The sequence below is a fragment of the Sitophilus oryzae genome, unplaced genomic scaffold, assembly GCF_002938485.1.
Source record: "Sitophilus oryzae breed Bouriz unplaced genomic scaffold, Soryzae_2.0 scaffold_177_pilon_pilon, whole genome shotgun sequence".
Taxonomy (NCBI): Eukaryota; Metazoa; Arthropoda; class Insecta; order Coleoptera; family Curculionidae; genus Sitophilus; species Sitophilus oryzae.
The window spans coordinates 950,874-968,324 of NW_022146479.1; the positions used below are offsets into that span (position 1 = coordinate 950,874).

A 17,451-nucleotide genomic window follows, 5' to 3' on the forward strand; every position below is an offset into this window, starting at 1 on the left:
TTGCAAAACTAGAATATTATTATCTATATTACCACTTGATGTAACTTTAACACATGTTGTACGTAATGGAGAAAAAATGTCTAAAAAATATTAATAAAATATTATTAAAAAACAGAACTTCTTTTAGGCACTGCACCGATGTATTTTATTAATTAAGATTTGTTAATTTTCTTAAATTTGAACAATCTTATTGAATGGTTGATGTAGGCGTGCTTGATTTAATATTCTCTATGATAGGGGAATTTTTGGATGTTTCTATACGATTAATTGACACCGAAGGAACTTTTTAATTAAAGCAAACTTATATTTTGGGTTCGGCAAAGTAATTGAAAGGATAATGACTCAATAATATACAGGGTGAGTCTTAAATAAGTGCAAATATTTACAGAACTGGTAGATATCTATAAAAGAAACATATTTTCTTTATACTGTTTTTTAAATAAGTCCAAAATAACCGAGTTATTTTAATTTGAAAATTTCCAAAAAAAATAATGTTTTTTGCTTAAGTTTTAAGATCCACTTGTCCTTTTCTGGATTTTTTTTTTGTAAATTTAATCTACTACTATGTTTCCATATTATGAAAACATTATGTTTTTTTAACTAAATACTAAAAAAAATACCAAAAAATTCCAAATTTTATTTTTTTTTTCAAGAAAAAAAACTCTCTTATTAATGTTTAGAAATATACTACTCTTAAACATATTTGCACTTATAAGACCCACCGTGTATAACAGACGAAATCCAACTAAATTTATTTATGATATGATTCAATAGTAGTACTTGCTGAAAGTTGTGTAAACTATATACTCTTGGATTGATAATGTCTTTAATTTTGAAATTTTACGGGTGAATTTTACTGGAGAAAATTGAAACCTTTACCCACAAATGCATAGACAAACAGTATAAAGAAAATGTACACAATGTATAAATAAAATATACAACGGATATCCAAATTTTCTCACAAACGAAAAAGCCAATCAATTAGACTCGATCACTCCAAAGCTATTCACCACAACTTTGGAGAAAACATCTTCAACAAATTAAAGAACTAAAAGAAGACGATAACGACGCTTCAATCCAAAATTGGCTGATCACATTGTTTTAATTGCTAATAGTCCTAAAGAGATTGTAGATGATAAATTGTATGGGAGGGAGTTATAACTCATCATACAGTCTCATGAATTTGACAAAATCCAGTATCTGAGATGGTTTTACAGAGTTTAGTTCTCCATGAGGTGTTCTGGTGTTTCCCCATTTTCCACACAGAATCATTCATCATACTTTTGTTGAATGAATTGATACATAACTCTATTTCACTAATTGGGAAGTTAACAGAGAAGAATGAAATTGGTATGTAAATAATTTGGGAAGAATTCTATTAATCTACAAGTCTAAAATGCAACTTGATCTAAAAAAAAACATTTGATTAATTGATATCTACTGTCATTCAAGACAAATCGCTGTAAAACATTGATACAAAAATTTATAAGGAATCTCAAAGTAAGACAAATATCTAATGGAGCAATGCATGCTTAGACTAACATATAGGGAAAAGATAATAAAGTTGATAAGACAGAAGTGACAGATTACAGATCTACAAAATGTAAATACTTCTATTGGCTATGGAATGGTACCATAGCACAACTCAGTCAACCAAAACAATTATAAAATATCGTTTAAATAATATCTCTATGAATTTCTACTATTGTTCGATTTCAGTTTTATTTTGGTCTGTGGATTCAAAACAACTTCAACACTGTACAAAAATGTAGTAAATATTTAGCAATTTGACACATTGTATATAAGTTTACAGCCAAGCATAATAATTTATTTATATAGCGAAACAAAGAATAAACATTATATTCTAACGATTCTACACGTGAAAAAATAAGTTTGAAAATAAGCAAACTGAAAATATTTACGCTCAGTTAAATTATGCGCCCATAGAAATCTATTAATTTTCTACTTCAGAATAAATAAACCAGAAAAATATGTTTTAACTAATTCTATTTATACTGTACGGTTCTTATTAAACTAAACTTCCAGTAAGACGTGGGAGAATTTTATACTTAAAGAAAAAATAATTGTTAAAGAAATAAACAGTTAGATTCTAAAAAAAATCCCTGGAACATGAAAGGTTAATATTCTATCTTGTTGATGTATTCGTATAACATATATGTATACATTATATGATTCAGAGGTTAATTTGGAACATCTTTGGAATTTTTTAACAAAAAAACATATACCGAATCCAGTTGAGAATTAGTACCTAGGTACTATAAGCAGATATAACTATCTAAACCCAATTTCTTTGCTAGTAATTGTTTGAAAATGGTAGACAATGATGAACCTGACTTATTGTTTCACTAACAGTAGTTAGACACTTTTAGAGTAGTTCCAAGCTTAAACACTGTTTTAATGTTATACTGTTTGGCAATTCGTCTGATCTTAAACCGGCTCCAAACCAAGCAGACAAAACAGCGACAAGACAGAAACATTCATGTTTTACGACAAAGTTGCGACAAATCCAATACATTCCTTTTTTCGTTCATTTTTGTTTTGTTTCCAAATTCGGAGACTTTTGAATGTCCCGTCTCGAATCGGTAAAGTTCAAAAAGTCTCTGTTTTGTCGTGTATTTTACGACATGTTGTCGGTGCAGTGTGGATTTCGTGCGTTACCAAAAGTAGGAGACTAATAGAATACTACAAATTTAGAAATTTAGTACTGTGGAGTACTGCTTATACAGAGAAGACCAGGCTACTAGTTTCATAGCAAGTTGCCGGACGAATTTACGTTTACCCGTTTTGCGTTCGTACTCGAGATACACTGCCGGCTAGTCGGCTGGTCAGGCAGTACGCAGTTGCAGTTGTGCTTGGACGGGTCGGTCGTGACAGACTAGGAATATACGACGCGAGGAGTGCCGAGTATTTATTATTTTCATTTTAAGTGTTTATCTTCACTTAAGGTAACATTTAAAATGAAAATACTTAAATATTTATTATTTGAGTGTGTTTACAAGCCAAAACTAAAAATAAATAAATTCTCTAAACCCAAAAAAAAACTAAAATATTACTCTAAATAAGAAAAAGTTATAACAAGTGTTCAAAAAGACCATCTTCTTGTGCTAGGCTTCTGCCTAGGCGGTCGTAAAATCCCCGTCTGACATTGGCTAACATAAATTGTACTGAAGCTGTGGTTGGTTCCTTGTGAAACATCGTTGAAATATTAGTATTTTAATAAAGCACGCTTTTAGATGTTTCAAAAAACTTTTAATAAGAGTAACTTTAACTCAACATATATGTTTCGGCTTGTTAGGCCTTTTTCAAGAGTTTTTTAAGAACTAATCGTCTAACTACACTGTAACTATATATATATATATTTACTATGGGGGTGGGTTCACAGAGTTTACAATAGGGGTAATAAAAAATGTGTTTAGAAATCCTTGTTGGTCGTTAACATTATTTTCGTTTTTAACAGATTTTAGTATTTCTAACTGTTCAATGTAATTTAAGCGTCTACCTTTTGTTTCTCTGTGTAGTAACTTAATTGAGTTTTCATTAATTTTGTGATTATTTACTATACAATGAGTTGCAAGACCAGAACTATGCTGGAGATTATTAATAGACTTTACATGTTCTTTAATCCTTATATCTAAATTTCTACCTGTTTGGCCTATGTACACGGCATCACAATCATTGCAATCCACCCTATATACAACCCGACTTATTTTTGACATTAGTTTTGTCTTTATTATTTAATAAAATTTGACCTAAATTTCTTTTATTTACGTTAATAGTTTTACATCCTATTTTATTGAGATTATTTGAAATTTTGTTAGTTAAATTAGGAATGTAGTTTAAAAGTCGATAATTGTTATTGTCTTTAGAATTAGCGGAATAAAAATTTTTCATTAATATTTTCTTTTGTTTTCTCTTTAGCATAAAGAACATGTAAAGTCTATTAATAATCTCCAGCATAGTTCTGGTCTTGCAACTCATTGTATAGTAAATAATCACAAAATTAATGAAAACTCAATTAAGTTACTACACAGAGAAACAAAAGGTAGACGCTTAAATTACATTGAACAGTTAGAAATACAAAAATCTGTTAAAAACGAAAATAATGTTAACGACCAACAAGGATTTCTAAACACATTTTTTATTACCCCTATTGTAAACTCTCTGAACCCACCCCCATAGTAAATATATATATATAGTTACAGTGTAGTTAGACGATTAGTTCTTAAAAAACTCTTGAAAAAGGCCTAACAAGCCGAAACATATATGTTGAGTTAAAGTTACTCTTATTAAAAGTTTTTTGAAACATCTAAAAGCGTGCTTTATTAAAATACTAATATATTGGCTAACATGTTAGGGCTAATAGTTTGGAAAGCCTCTCGTATTTTTACTTGAAGCTCATCCAGATTATTAGCCCTATTATGACCATACACTTCGGATTTTACATAACCCCACAAAAATAAGTCATTGGGAGAAAGATCTGGTGATCTAGCGGGCCAAAAAATAGTTCCATGTCCACTAATTAAACGGTTGGGAAAAGTATTGTTCAAATATTCTTGAACAATACGGGCATTGTGGGCAGGACAACCACCTCAGCAATTTGATTACTTGAAAACGTGGGATTTTGATCCGCGGTAGCACAAATGAACACTTGCTTTAACTCCTGTTCTTCATTAATCAACACATCAGGCTTTTTGTGTTTTTGTGGGAACACGCACCCATGTGTTTCAAAATTATTAATAACTCTTGATACAGTAGTTAAGATGGAATTGGCCTGTTTACAAAAGTTTCTGGAAAAATTGTTTGTATATTCCGATAAGACCTATTTTGGAAATACCATTTTACAATTTGAATTTTCTCACGAGCTTCATAAACATCCATTATTTTACTTAAAAAATAAATTTTACACGAGAACTGTCGCGAGAATCTATGTATTCGTTTTGGCTATTAAAACACGAATAAATACAAATTCCGAAACATTCTTATCACATATCTACCTATTTTTATTTTATCGCGTTTTTTCGCCTGCTTTTTATCCGGCGGACGGGTATACACTAATTCGTCCGGTTCTGCCTATGTTACTACTACGGTGGTCCGGTCTGTATATGACATTAGTATATGATGGAGTGCTCCATCTTTATAAAAAAAAATCAGAAGAGAGAAAGTGGAACACGGAAAATGCCTGCAAACTAATAAAGCTTTATAGAGCGCATTTATTATTACGGGAGGGTAAAAACAAGGACCACAAAAATTGTTACAAGAAAGCTGGTGCATTAGAGGAAATTTGTTCAGCATTAAATATAAACTCGATTGATGATGTAAAGAAAAAAATAAGAAATATTAATAACTATATAATATACGAGAAGAAATAAAAACAAAAACATTATTTGGGATTTCTTTTTGCAACATAGGATGGCGAGTCAAAGACAACACTACTGGTTGCTAGTAATCTATCTTTATCTTCTTTTTGGTAGAAAGGCCACATAATTAATAAAACTGACTCGCATATACTGAACTTTGTTATACTTTTATCCTCGCGGTATAGATACTTTGTCTCAAATTTGTCTTGTCTGAATTTATCATTTTTGTCGCAGGTTTGTCTTGTGTTTGTCTCAAAATCGTGTTCACTTTCTGTCGCCTTGGTCTGGACCCGGCATTAGTAATGACCAAAATCAGCTACATATTATTAAACATAAATATTTTTATTTAGCACATAGCAACTTCAATATTCATTTTTTATTTTCAGAAATGCCGGAAGAAAGCAAAAAAGCTGAAAACGAAGAAGATATTATATCAAAATCAATAGGAGACTTCGGAAGATGGCAACTCTTGCTGACGTTTATCCTGTCACTGGTCAACATACCTTGTACGTGGCACATATTCGCACCTACCTTTCATTCCAGAGACAGAGATTTTTGGTAAGGACAACTATGTATAACTGTATCATAATTTTATCGAACTTTTTTTAATACCGCCGTTTTTTTGGTATCATACGGTATATTTTAAACTGTAAACTTTATTCTCAATTATTTTTATTGAAGGTGCGAAAAGCCGACACAATTCCAATTTGTAGACTTCGACCAGTGGGAAAATTGTCAATCGTCCGACCATTGCTGGATAACACAAACAATTTCGGACAATATCTCCGATTTATGCACGAATAACACTGATACTACGATGGTGAGATGCACCAATTGGTTGTTCGCTGGGGAAGGTAACACTGTTCTATGAACTACAAAAAATTCCTAAATAACTACAAATAATTTTTAGGTAGCACGATTGTGTCAGATTTTCAATTGGTGTGTGACAGGAAAAAACTGATCAACCTTTCGGAAATGATGTTTCTGGCCGGGGTCGCAGTAGGAGGACTGGTCAGTGGTATGGTGTCCGATAAATATGGCCGAAAAAAAACGTTGATAGCTTCCGTTTTTATGCAGTGTTCGTTGGGTAAGTACCTGAGACATTTATTAATTTTGTTACTACCACAGCTTATTTAGTACCAGCTACTCATCGCTTGTTATTGAGTATCCGCGTCTCACATGATGTCTCTATTTTCGTATACAAGCTTCAATGGAGTTCAAACCCCGACTTGTTACATAATATAAGATAAACGTATGTTTCAGCGGCGTAGCGTGGTGTCAATTCAAGGGGATGTAACTGCAATTAACATTTTACCAACGCAATAAAGTTTTTTTTTGTTAAAGTCTTTTGTTTTGAAATTACAAAATTAAAATATACAAAAAAAAGTAACAGGATAAAAAAAATAATCAAACCAATTAAAAAAAAGAACTAAATTGAGATAAAAAACAAAGCTGTGAACGTATCTGTTAGATAAAATAGTAGACAAGGCGAACAAAAAAATTTATTGAGTGCCTTACAATCACATAACCAGTGTTCATTTTTATAAACATTTTCACTAAAACGACGAATACATGATTTTAATTTAATATTAATATTCAAAATATCAAAAGGCTTGATATAGACAAAAAAGACATTCAATGCATCGAAAACTTGTACTGAAACCAAACAGCACAAATAAAATTGTCCAATACCATGTACAATCCTCTACAAGTTAAAAGGGGGTACGGCAGGGTTGTGTGCTATTTTCACTCTTATTCAATTTGTACTCAAGCTATTTTCCAAGAGGCTCTAGAGGACGTCGAAATTGGAGTCAAAGTTAACGGAGTGTGGATTAATAATATCCGCTACGCCGACGATACGGCCATGATTGCAGATAATATGCACCACCTACAACAACTGGTCAACAAGGTAGGAGAACAGAGCAAATCAATGGGTTTAAACATGAACATCAAGAAAACCAAATTTATGATAATGTCCAGAAATCTAGATGTGTTTAAAAACTTCATTATAATATTAGAAAGCCCATAGAAAGGGTAGATAAATTTAAGTACCTACTTGGGCATCTGGCTGTTCGAAGATTGGATATCAGATAAGAAAATTAACTGTCGCATCGAACAAGCTCGGCAGGCATTCTTCAGGTTCCGAAAAGTACTTATCTGTTCTGATTTTGACCTTAACCTCAGATTAAGATTCTTAAAGTGTTACGTGTGGTCGGTGCTCCTTTATGGTATGGAAGGTTGGACAATGAAAGCAGCTGCCATTAATAAACTAGAGGCTTTCGAGATGTGGCTATATCGCAGAATTCTAAAGATACCTTGGACGGCTAGGTTAACAAATGAAGAAGTTCTAAGACGTGTTAACAAACAGCGCGAATTATTTGAATTCGTTAAGAAGAAAAAAACCGCATACCTGGGGCATATAATGCGAAACCCCAAATATCAATTCTTGCATCTGTTAATCGAAGGCAAGATCGAAGGCCGGAGGGGTATCGGAAGGAAGAAAACGTCTTGGCTGAGGAATTTTAGACAGCGAACAGGCCTACAAACACCGCCAGAGGAACAGAGAAGTGATGGAAAATGTTATCGCAAACATCCATTAATGGATTTGCACTAGAAGAAAAATAAGATTCAAAATATGCTTTTTCAATAGTTTTTAATGTTTCTAAATACACCATAGAACTGAAGGATGATTGCAAAATTATTTCTATTTTATAGCCGTACTTAGAATCGGTCATCGCGACGCACGGCGCCGACGATATGTTTTATTTTATGTCGCAAACAAAATGTGTTTAAAAAACCGCATCACCCATCACTAACAGCGAACGGGAGAGGTAATCGCGGCCGCGGAACGTTCGCTGACCTCGCATCGCGTTCGGCGGCGTTCAAGATGTAACGAGGATAGTCGCATCATCGCGCTGCCATGACATTTTTATTTTTAGCGTTTAGCGTAGGTCTTAGCGTTACCTATAAAGCTCGACCAATACACACATTAAATAAATGAAATTGAATTTAATTATTTGAATAAATTTACTGAAAATTTTAATTTATTATAGGAGATCTCAGTGACTTTTTAAATAAAACGTATACAATATTTTGAAGGGATGCGACGCATCACCCGCGTCAATGGAGGGTTTGCTGCTGATATATTTAGGTACGCACATTTTCCCCGTGCAAATGATCGTGAGTCGGTTCTGAATAGACTGTAATTACCTACTAGACAGACTAGACTTACGAATTATGTAAACATTGTAAATACTGTTTTATGATGAGTTCAGTGTATTTTATCTTCTGAGAATAATGTATGTATATTAAAACAGGGCACACATTAAAAACCAAATATTGGGATAAAAAATCCCGGAACACAATTTTTAGGAAATCTCTTATTTTAATATAAATTTTCCGATAGTGATAAGTAATGTCTATACTCTAGGTATATCTATACCAAATATCTCTCTCGTTTTTTTTATCTGAAAAAATAAAAAAAAATATATAGGGGTGTCACTTTTGAGAACGCCCTATATAATAAAAATATTAAAAATTATTATATAGAGTTCATACAAAATAAACTTTTAGTCACCTGATTAAGCTTGACCGGCACCAGCGTTGTCCACTTTTATATATTTTCTTTTAATCAAAATATTTAAGCAAACAAAAATAAATTAATTATAAATATATAAACAGTTATTATCTACATCAACAAAACTCAGCTTCTTAACAGCACTTAAGGGACATAAAGGGCCGATACTACCGCTTTCCAGTTCAAAATATTCTAATAAATTTGCGATGAGTTTTTTACGGCTATTAAGATATCTTGTACACTTCGCACTAAAAGAGGTTCTAAAAAGAACAATGTTCGACTGCAAGGTCTACTAGTAAACATTTTCAAGCTTAAAGTATCGAAACAATATTTATTTAAACCAAAAACTCGTAATACAAAACTAAAGTGTCAAAACGAATGAGAATGTCAGGAAATAAATAAATAAATGCGGCAACTTGACATTTTTTACAGCAGAGTTACCACCTGAATCCCCAGCGCAAAATTTAAATTCCAGTTAGTCAGCATAGCGCCGAATATGTCCACGGTTAGCAATAATAAATTTAAAAATCGCGCCCTCGATTTTAGTTACGATTATTAATCATAACTAAACGATTTTAGTTACGATTATTAATCGTAACTAAAAGTTTAATTGATACGAAATATTTTTTTATCTAGGTACTATGGTAGCTTTTGCTCCGTGGTTTGAACTGTACGTCGTCCTCAGATGCTGTCTGGGCTTCTTCTCGGTATCGGTGGTCTTCAGTGGCTTCGTTCTGGCAATAGAGCTGGTTGGAGGTCATTGGAGAACCATCACCGGCATCTCCTACCTGTTTCCAGTCTCCTTGGGTTATTGTACCATTGCTGGATTAGCTTATCTGCTGCAGGATTGGAGGCACTTGCAACTGGCAGTATCCTTACCAGGAGTAGCCTTTCTGGGCACTTGGTATGTTTTTATAAATCTTTTATTAACAGTAAAGATACAGACTCGTAACCAGTCATAATACTAGCCGACCCAGCTAATTTGGTACCGACTAACAGGGTGGTGCGAATTGTATTCCGAAAACTTATGTGACTATCTCCATTCTAAATATTTTGAGAACGATTGCTCGTAGCGATTTCTACCAAGAGACATTTTTTATGTAAAAATTCACGTAAATGTATATTTTTTTACTCAGTAATTATATACAGGTACGGACGAAAAGTTAGTAACTCCTCAAAACAGTTAAAAGACATGTAGGTGGCGCCCCCTGCAAATAGGAGTCCTATTGACATCAAAACCAAATTTCTCATGTCAAAAAACTTCCAGATACCAATTTTCATCCAAATATTGACGTTACTTCAGAAATTATTTGGAAAAAATCGAAATAAAAATGAAACTTCTACACCCTGTACCTCCAAAACTACGCATTTTACGACATACATTTTTATACGAACTTTTTTACTTATTTTTATCTGCAGAATATGCTGCCGAAGTTTCCGGAATACAGTTCGACCACCCTGTATATTCATTAATAATTTATTAATTTTGGATAACATTTTTTGAAGGTTTCTGCTGCCTGAATCGCCACGTTGGCTTCTGGCCCTGGGCAGGACAAAGGAAGTGCTTCAAATTTTGGAAACCGCAGCAAAGTGGAACAACAAAGAGCTTCCCTCAAATCTTGATAAGCAACTTATACCCGAAGAGGGTGACCAGGAAGAGAACAAAAACGTTGGAGTGAAGGATCTCTTCAAAACAGCACCAATGAGAACGAAAACGTTGATACTCTTTTTGATATGGTTCGGAGTGTACTTGGTTTATTACGGTTTGGTACTAAACATTGGCAACATTGGAGGAAATATATACGTAAATTCGGTAAATATGCTACAAAGCTCCTAAATACAGCTCACCAATTGTACAGGGTGGCGCACCTCATTCGCCTCGGTTGATTATACGAAAACGAAAAGATGTAGAAACAAAAAATTTTATGGGTATATGTAGAGAGGCAATGTGCACAATTTAAAATTATTTTCAAATGTACAGGGTGTGTCAGAACTAAGATCCATACTAAAGTTTGAAAGAGCATTTAAATCTGCTTCGACTTATTTAAAAAAATACATAGTGTTGCATTTAAAATAACGAAGTTTTTATGTAAAATAAATATTTAATGCAGACCAGTAATTTTTGATACCCCTGTATACATTTAAGAAAGCAATAAAAATTTTTAGTAAAGGTTATTTCTCTGGCTTGAAAGTCAGCACAAGAATTAATTCTGAGAAGTAATGTACAAGGTGTTGACAATTTTTTTTATTATAGCATGCATATTTAAATATCTTTAAATATATCAAAAACCAAAGCTTTTAAAGATATTGAACCCTTATAATAAATGCCTTGTTTTATGTCCAAGAGTTCAAAATTGAAATAAAATACCGGGTGTTCCATAAGAAAAAATATAACTTTAGCATGGATCTTAGTTCTGACACACCCTGTACATTTCAAAATAATTTTAAATTGTGCACATTGCCTTCCCACATATGCCCATAAAATATTTTGTTTCTACATCTTTCTGTTTTCGTATAATCAAGTCTAAAATATAAATATAAGTTTAAAAACATACAATGAACAAGTTGTGGTAAAAAACTCTGTAAACTCAGAAACTTTTTACTCATATTTTTGTTTCACCAGGTATTGACAGGCCTGGTAGAAGTACCAGCAGTAGCCTTGAGCATCTTCATCCTGATCAAGGGAGGCAGGAGATGGCCCCTAGCTCTCACAATGATATTTTCTGGAATATTCGCCGCATTGGCTATTCCCGTTTCCTGGATATCGCAAGACTTGCAATGGTTAATCACCACTTTTACCATGACCAGCAAGTTCTGCATCAGTTCATCTAACGCAATCATGCCCGTTTTTACAGCTGAATTATACCCTACCATCATCAGGAATATTGGGGTGGGGGCAGCAAACGTACCGGCAGGGATAGCCCTGATGTTGGTACCTTACTTATGGGAACTGGTAAGAAATCATACTTAGTTAATGAAAGATAAATACATAAAGATCAAACCAAATAAACTTTTAGTCACGTCATTAAGCTTGACCGGCACAGCGTTGCCTACTTTTACATATTTTCTTTTAATCAAAATATTTTAGGAAACAAAAATAAATTATTTATAAATATATAAACAGTTATTATTTACATCAATAAAACTCACCTCCTTAACAACACTTAAGGGATATAAAGCGCCATTACTACCGTTTTCCCGTTCAAAATATTCTAATAAGGTTGCAGTTAGTTTTTTGCAACGGCTATTAAGCTGTCTTGTAGACTTCGCACTAAAAGAGGTTCTAAAAAGAACAATATTCGACTGCAAAGTCTTCTATTAAACATTTTTAAGCTTAAATTATCACAAAAGAATTCATTTTAACCAAAACGCGTAATACAAAACTAAAAATTGTCAAAACGGATGACAATGCCAGGAAATAAATAAATAGATGTAGCAACTTGACATTTTTTACAGCAGAGCTACTACCTGAATCCCCAGCGGGAAATTTAAATTCCAGTTAGTCAGCCCGGCGCCGAATATATCCATGGTTGGCAACAATGAATTTAAAAATTGTGCCTTCTATTACGTAACTAAAAGTTTAATTGGTATCGAATATAGTTAACAATTTATGATTTTGTTAGACCATATGCAGGCAATCTAAGAACTTTAAATTTACACTTTGATATTTTTATTGATATTTAATATATTATTTACTTGTCCTTTCAGGTGCATCTACATACATCTCTTCCCCTACTAGTAATAGCGATATTTGGTATCGTTGGAGGAGCTTCAACCTTATTTTTACCAGAAACTGGTTCTAAACCTTTGGAAAATACGCTACACAATACACAACCAAGTGTCAGAAATTCTACAACGCCATCTACCAATGGCGACGCAAGAAAAACAAACAATAATTTTTATGCGTGATTTTTTGGTAATGTTTATAAATATAAAAAGTGTGTTCAAATAACTTGAACACACAGTATGTGACACAAAAAGAAGATGTTTCTAACTTAATATGATATTGTACTTATACTAAAGATATAATACTATTATACTCTTATACAAGGAAAATGTCAATTTGGCAAATATGACAATACAATTCACGTTTTTTTCAAACAAAGACTCAACTTTATATATCTAAGTTATTATCACTCATACATAATCTAGATTTTTTTATATTTAGAGAAAAAGAAATCAAAGAAATATTCCAAATAATGAGAATAAACTAGAAATAAAATTTACACCCAACACACAATATTAGTCAAAATAATTTTTTATTTTTATAAAAGAAATGTACAAATTTGAAACTAGAAACTTAAATAGTATGATATGTATATAAAATTATTACTTTTTACGGAATTCAAAAAATATATATTAGTATTAAAAATTAAAATAGTAATAATAATATAAATTTGTTTATTATTATGATAAGCTTGAATTTTGATCAAATTGTTTCTAATAATAAAAATATAAATAGTTGTGTATTATTTTCAAGATCGCATTATAATAAATGTAATAAATGAGAATAATAAGGCTTACGTACTTATCAAAATAATTAAATTTTTTTAATTAAAATTTTTTTAAAATTATTTCAAAAATGACAATAAATAATAATTTATGTAAGCAATATGAGCCTCGTAATTATTGGCAAGTGTGTGTCAAAATAAAACTGGTAGAATTTTATTATACTTATCGCATGTATACAGGGTGATTCTCTTCTAGTTTGGAATAAATTCAGTAAATCAAGGATATCTATTTTTTCGGAAAACTGCCGGGACGCTTTGATTACTATTTTAAGTTGGCGCTTTTTTATATTAGAAAATGTTAAACAGCTTTTCCCAAATTTGATATATAGGGTGGCCCATTAGTACGAGAAAGTCCAATATCGTATGAACAAAGAAAAAAAGTGCATATCATCCTAAAAATATTTTGAAAATATAGAGTATTCACAAAAAAAAAATAATGAAAAAGTTGTATTTTTTTTAAATTGCAACCTCCATTTTTTTATAGAATACATATTATGTACAATACTGCATATAGTATACTATTTTTATTTGAAGTACTAAGCGGTGTTGCCATGTATAATTAGCTACTTTGAATATTTTATCCATATGAAAGCATGTGTACCTCAATATAACTCTTTAAGAAGTTATGAAAAAATAGAGCTACCATTTAAAAAAAAAATTGTGGATAACGTCATATCTCAAATTTAGAACATGCTGTATACATTTTCTTGCATCAAAGAAAAACAATTTAAAATACAAAATCATTAAAACACAAAAAAATACAGAAAATATAAATATGTCTGATTTATTGAATTTATTACAAATTAGAGAATCACTCTGTATATTATAAATTGCATTTAAACTACAGTCACTCTAGTACAACTATAAATTCATTATTCATTGATAATAAATAATAAATTATTGTTTTAATCTCTATATACAGAGTGAGTGCAAATAGTTTTAGGGGTAGTATATTTTTCGATCCCAGACATATTTGGAAAATTTTTTTAGTTGTTAGTTAAAAACATAATTTCTTGATAATATTGCAACATAGGTAATAGATTAAATTTACAAGAAAGAAACCCCAGAAAAGATCCAGTGGTTCTCAAAAATTAAGTAAAAAAATATTTTTTTTTTAATTTTCAAAGTAAAATAATTCGATTATTTTGGGCTTATTTGAAAAACGGTAAAGAGAAAATATGTTTCTTTTAATGAGATCTACCAGCCCTGAAAATATTTACACTTATTTAAGACTCACCCTGTATAATGGCGTCTTTGATCAACTGTTATTTTACAGGGTGTTTCTTTAATAAATGCAAATATTTCCAGTAAGTTGATTAGGTCGATACAACAAGTATATTCTATATTTTCGATTTTTTTTTCAAATAAGCCCAAAATTGCCGAGTTATTTAACCTTAAAAATCTTATTAAAAAAATTGGCTACATTTTGAGAGTCGCTGGTTCATTTTTGTTTTATTTTTAATTTTAAAATAAACATACAGTTCCAAAAAGTTTTCTGAAACGTACAGAGAAATAATAAGTTTACATTTTTTCGCGAAAAAACTCATAGGCGTGTTTTTGGGGTCAAAATATACTACTATTTAAGACAGCACACTGTAAATACAGAGATGAATTTGTAAAATAATAATAATTATAAAGAAAAGTTTTTTATTCATAAGGATTATTCAATATTTTATTTTAAAAATATGAATATATACTTAAACTTTTGTATGTAAATAAAACTTTTCACTGTGCATTTGCAATAAATGTTCTGTTTACAAAAAAAATATGAACAATTAGTTTTAGTTTATGTAAAGATATATCTATTAATTATTGTTAGGCTATTTTAAACTGTATATTACAGTTTGTGTTATATGTATTTTTTTATTATAATATTAAGCTGTATTTTTTTCTCTCTAGTTTTTACATAAGGTGTAAGATAATATATAAAAATTGTATTTTTTTAGTTATAATTTTGTACGAATTGAGTAACTTATTTTTTATATGTATTGCGTGAATGTTGTAGAGTTATCAATATATTTTATTTCCAAGTTAAAACATGTGTTTGATTTAGTAAATATTTATTACAAATATAAATAAAAAAGCCAAAAAAACTGAAATATACAGTTATAAACTGAGGAGAAAAAATGAAAATGGCAAAGTGAAAATTATTTTCATCAATCTGAAAATTTTAGAAACCCCCAAAAAAGTGTTTTTTTCTCCAATTTTGCTTTTTTAAATTATTAGAAAATAGTTCTCAAATTCACTTGCGTACCCGTAAGCGTATTTACGTTTCCGTGTTCAGTTCAACAACGCGTGCTCCTGAAATCAGCATGGTATTGTCGCTCAATATTGGTTTACAAACCCGTGTTGATTTCAAGAGCCTTAATCTCTAAACTAAATTTTCTAACGTACAAATTAGGTTACACATCATCTATGTTAAAAAAGGGTTTTATTTACATCTGCGTACGTAGTGTTGACATTTCGAGTTTTTAGGCGTGCCTCTATAAACCATACTTTTCTTTCAAGTGTTGGTATGTTTCAACGAGATTTGGCATGTTTGTATATGACATAAATTAGGATTGATTGACGTATTCAATTGTTTTCGGTCACTTCCGGTTTCACCGGAAATTACTACAACTTTTCATTTTTAAATGGCACCCTCGGAATTTTTTTACTTTATTCGATAGAAAATGACACTGAATAGAATGACATATCATATGTCAACTTTTGACATTTTCGAATATGGTTTATTTGGAATTGCAACATTCGATTCATAGCGACAATTTGTCTCGAAATACCAAGTGTGTGGTACCAAATTATTCGTAAAAAAATGCTTTTTCCAAATATGCTAATGAGCCATCCTCGTTCCATTTGAAAAAAATTGAGATATTATTAAAAATACAATTTGAGCATCTTTTAACCGACCAGGACAAGACACTAAAAACATTAGACGATCAAATATATTTTCCAAGGCTTCTTGATTAAAAATTAGTGTTTTTAACACAGCCATAGCACTCTAGATTGAAATTTAAAATACAATTTTGTTTTAAGCCGCCAAAATGTCAAAAGTTGACATACGACATGTCATTCTATTCAGAGTGTCAATTTCTATCGAGAAATGCCGAGGGTGCCACTTAAAAATCAAAAGTTTTAGTCATTTCTGGTAAAACAGGAAGTGATCTAAAACCATTGAATACGTCAATCAATCCTAATTTATGTCATATACTAACATACCAAATGTCGTTTTTTTATCTGAAAAAATAAAAAAGTTATAAGGGTGAGCCACTTTTAAGACGCACCCGGTATATAAGCCTCCCCAAATACAAAATCATAAAAAAAATTCTGCGGAAATGCATCATTCTCTTTTTCCCGACTTTAGAATAACTGAAATCAGTTACATGAAAACGTGTTCCTATTTTATATTCTACTTTTCTTGTGTAGGTATGAACTTAACGTAGTAGATACTGTAGTTTTTTTTTAATTTTTTAAAAATTTTTTTTAATTTCACTCAAAATGAGTTATTTGGGTCATAAATGACTTAAATATAAAATATTTTCATGGTGTTTGTCTGTCCGTCTGTCTCTAACTCATAAACCGCTAAACCGATTTTAACCAAATTTGGCACAAAAATACTGTGGCACCCGAGAATCTAGCCATTAGTTTTTGGTGGGGGTGGGGGGTTGGTAAGGAGGTATGGGATGGGGTTAAAAATTTTGAAAAATCGTAACTCCAAAATTACAGTACCTAGCGAAACGCGTTTTCAATTTAAGATTAGGAATAATATTTACAACAAAATTTGTAATAACATCAAAATCAGTCAAAGTCGCAGTGTTTGAGATAAAAAAAATATCAAGTATGGGCAGCTATACGTGCCTCGGGGCGCCAATTTAAACTAAGACTCAACTTTATAATATTTATATCGACAATATTTATATGTTATTATCACTCATACATAATCTAGATATTTTTTTTTTATATTTACAGAAAAAGAAATCAAAAAAAT

General features: G+C 31.2%; 1 protein-coding gene across 1 annotated transcript in view; it reads left to right on the forward strand.

The window, feature by feature from the left end:
- The window catches only part of LOC115882226 (organic cation transporter protein-like), a 33,250-nt gene extending 18,826 nt beyond the window's left edge, over positions 1-14,424 (forward strand). Inside the window, exons 2-8 of the mRNA XM_030900142.1 lie at positions 5,765-5,936; positions 6,060-6,232; positions 6,289-6,465; positions 9,592-9,859; positions 10,462-10,768; positions 11,579-11,908; positions 12,664-14,424. Coding sequence (XP_030756002.1) covers positions 5,765-5,936; positions 6,060-6,232; positions 6,289-6,465; positions 9,592-9,859; positions 10,462-10,768; positions 11,579-11,908; positions 12,664-12,864 — 1,628 coding nt within the window. The 3' untranslated portion in view covers positions 12,865-14,424. The remainder of the gene's footprint in view (positions 1-5,764; positions 5,937-6,059; positions 6,233-6,288; positions 6,466-9,591; positions 9,860-10,461; positions 10,769-11,578; positions 11,909-12,663) is intronic.
- The last annotated feature ends 3,027 nt before the right edge of the window (positions 14,425-17,451 follow it).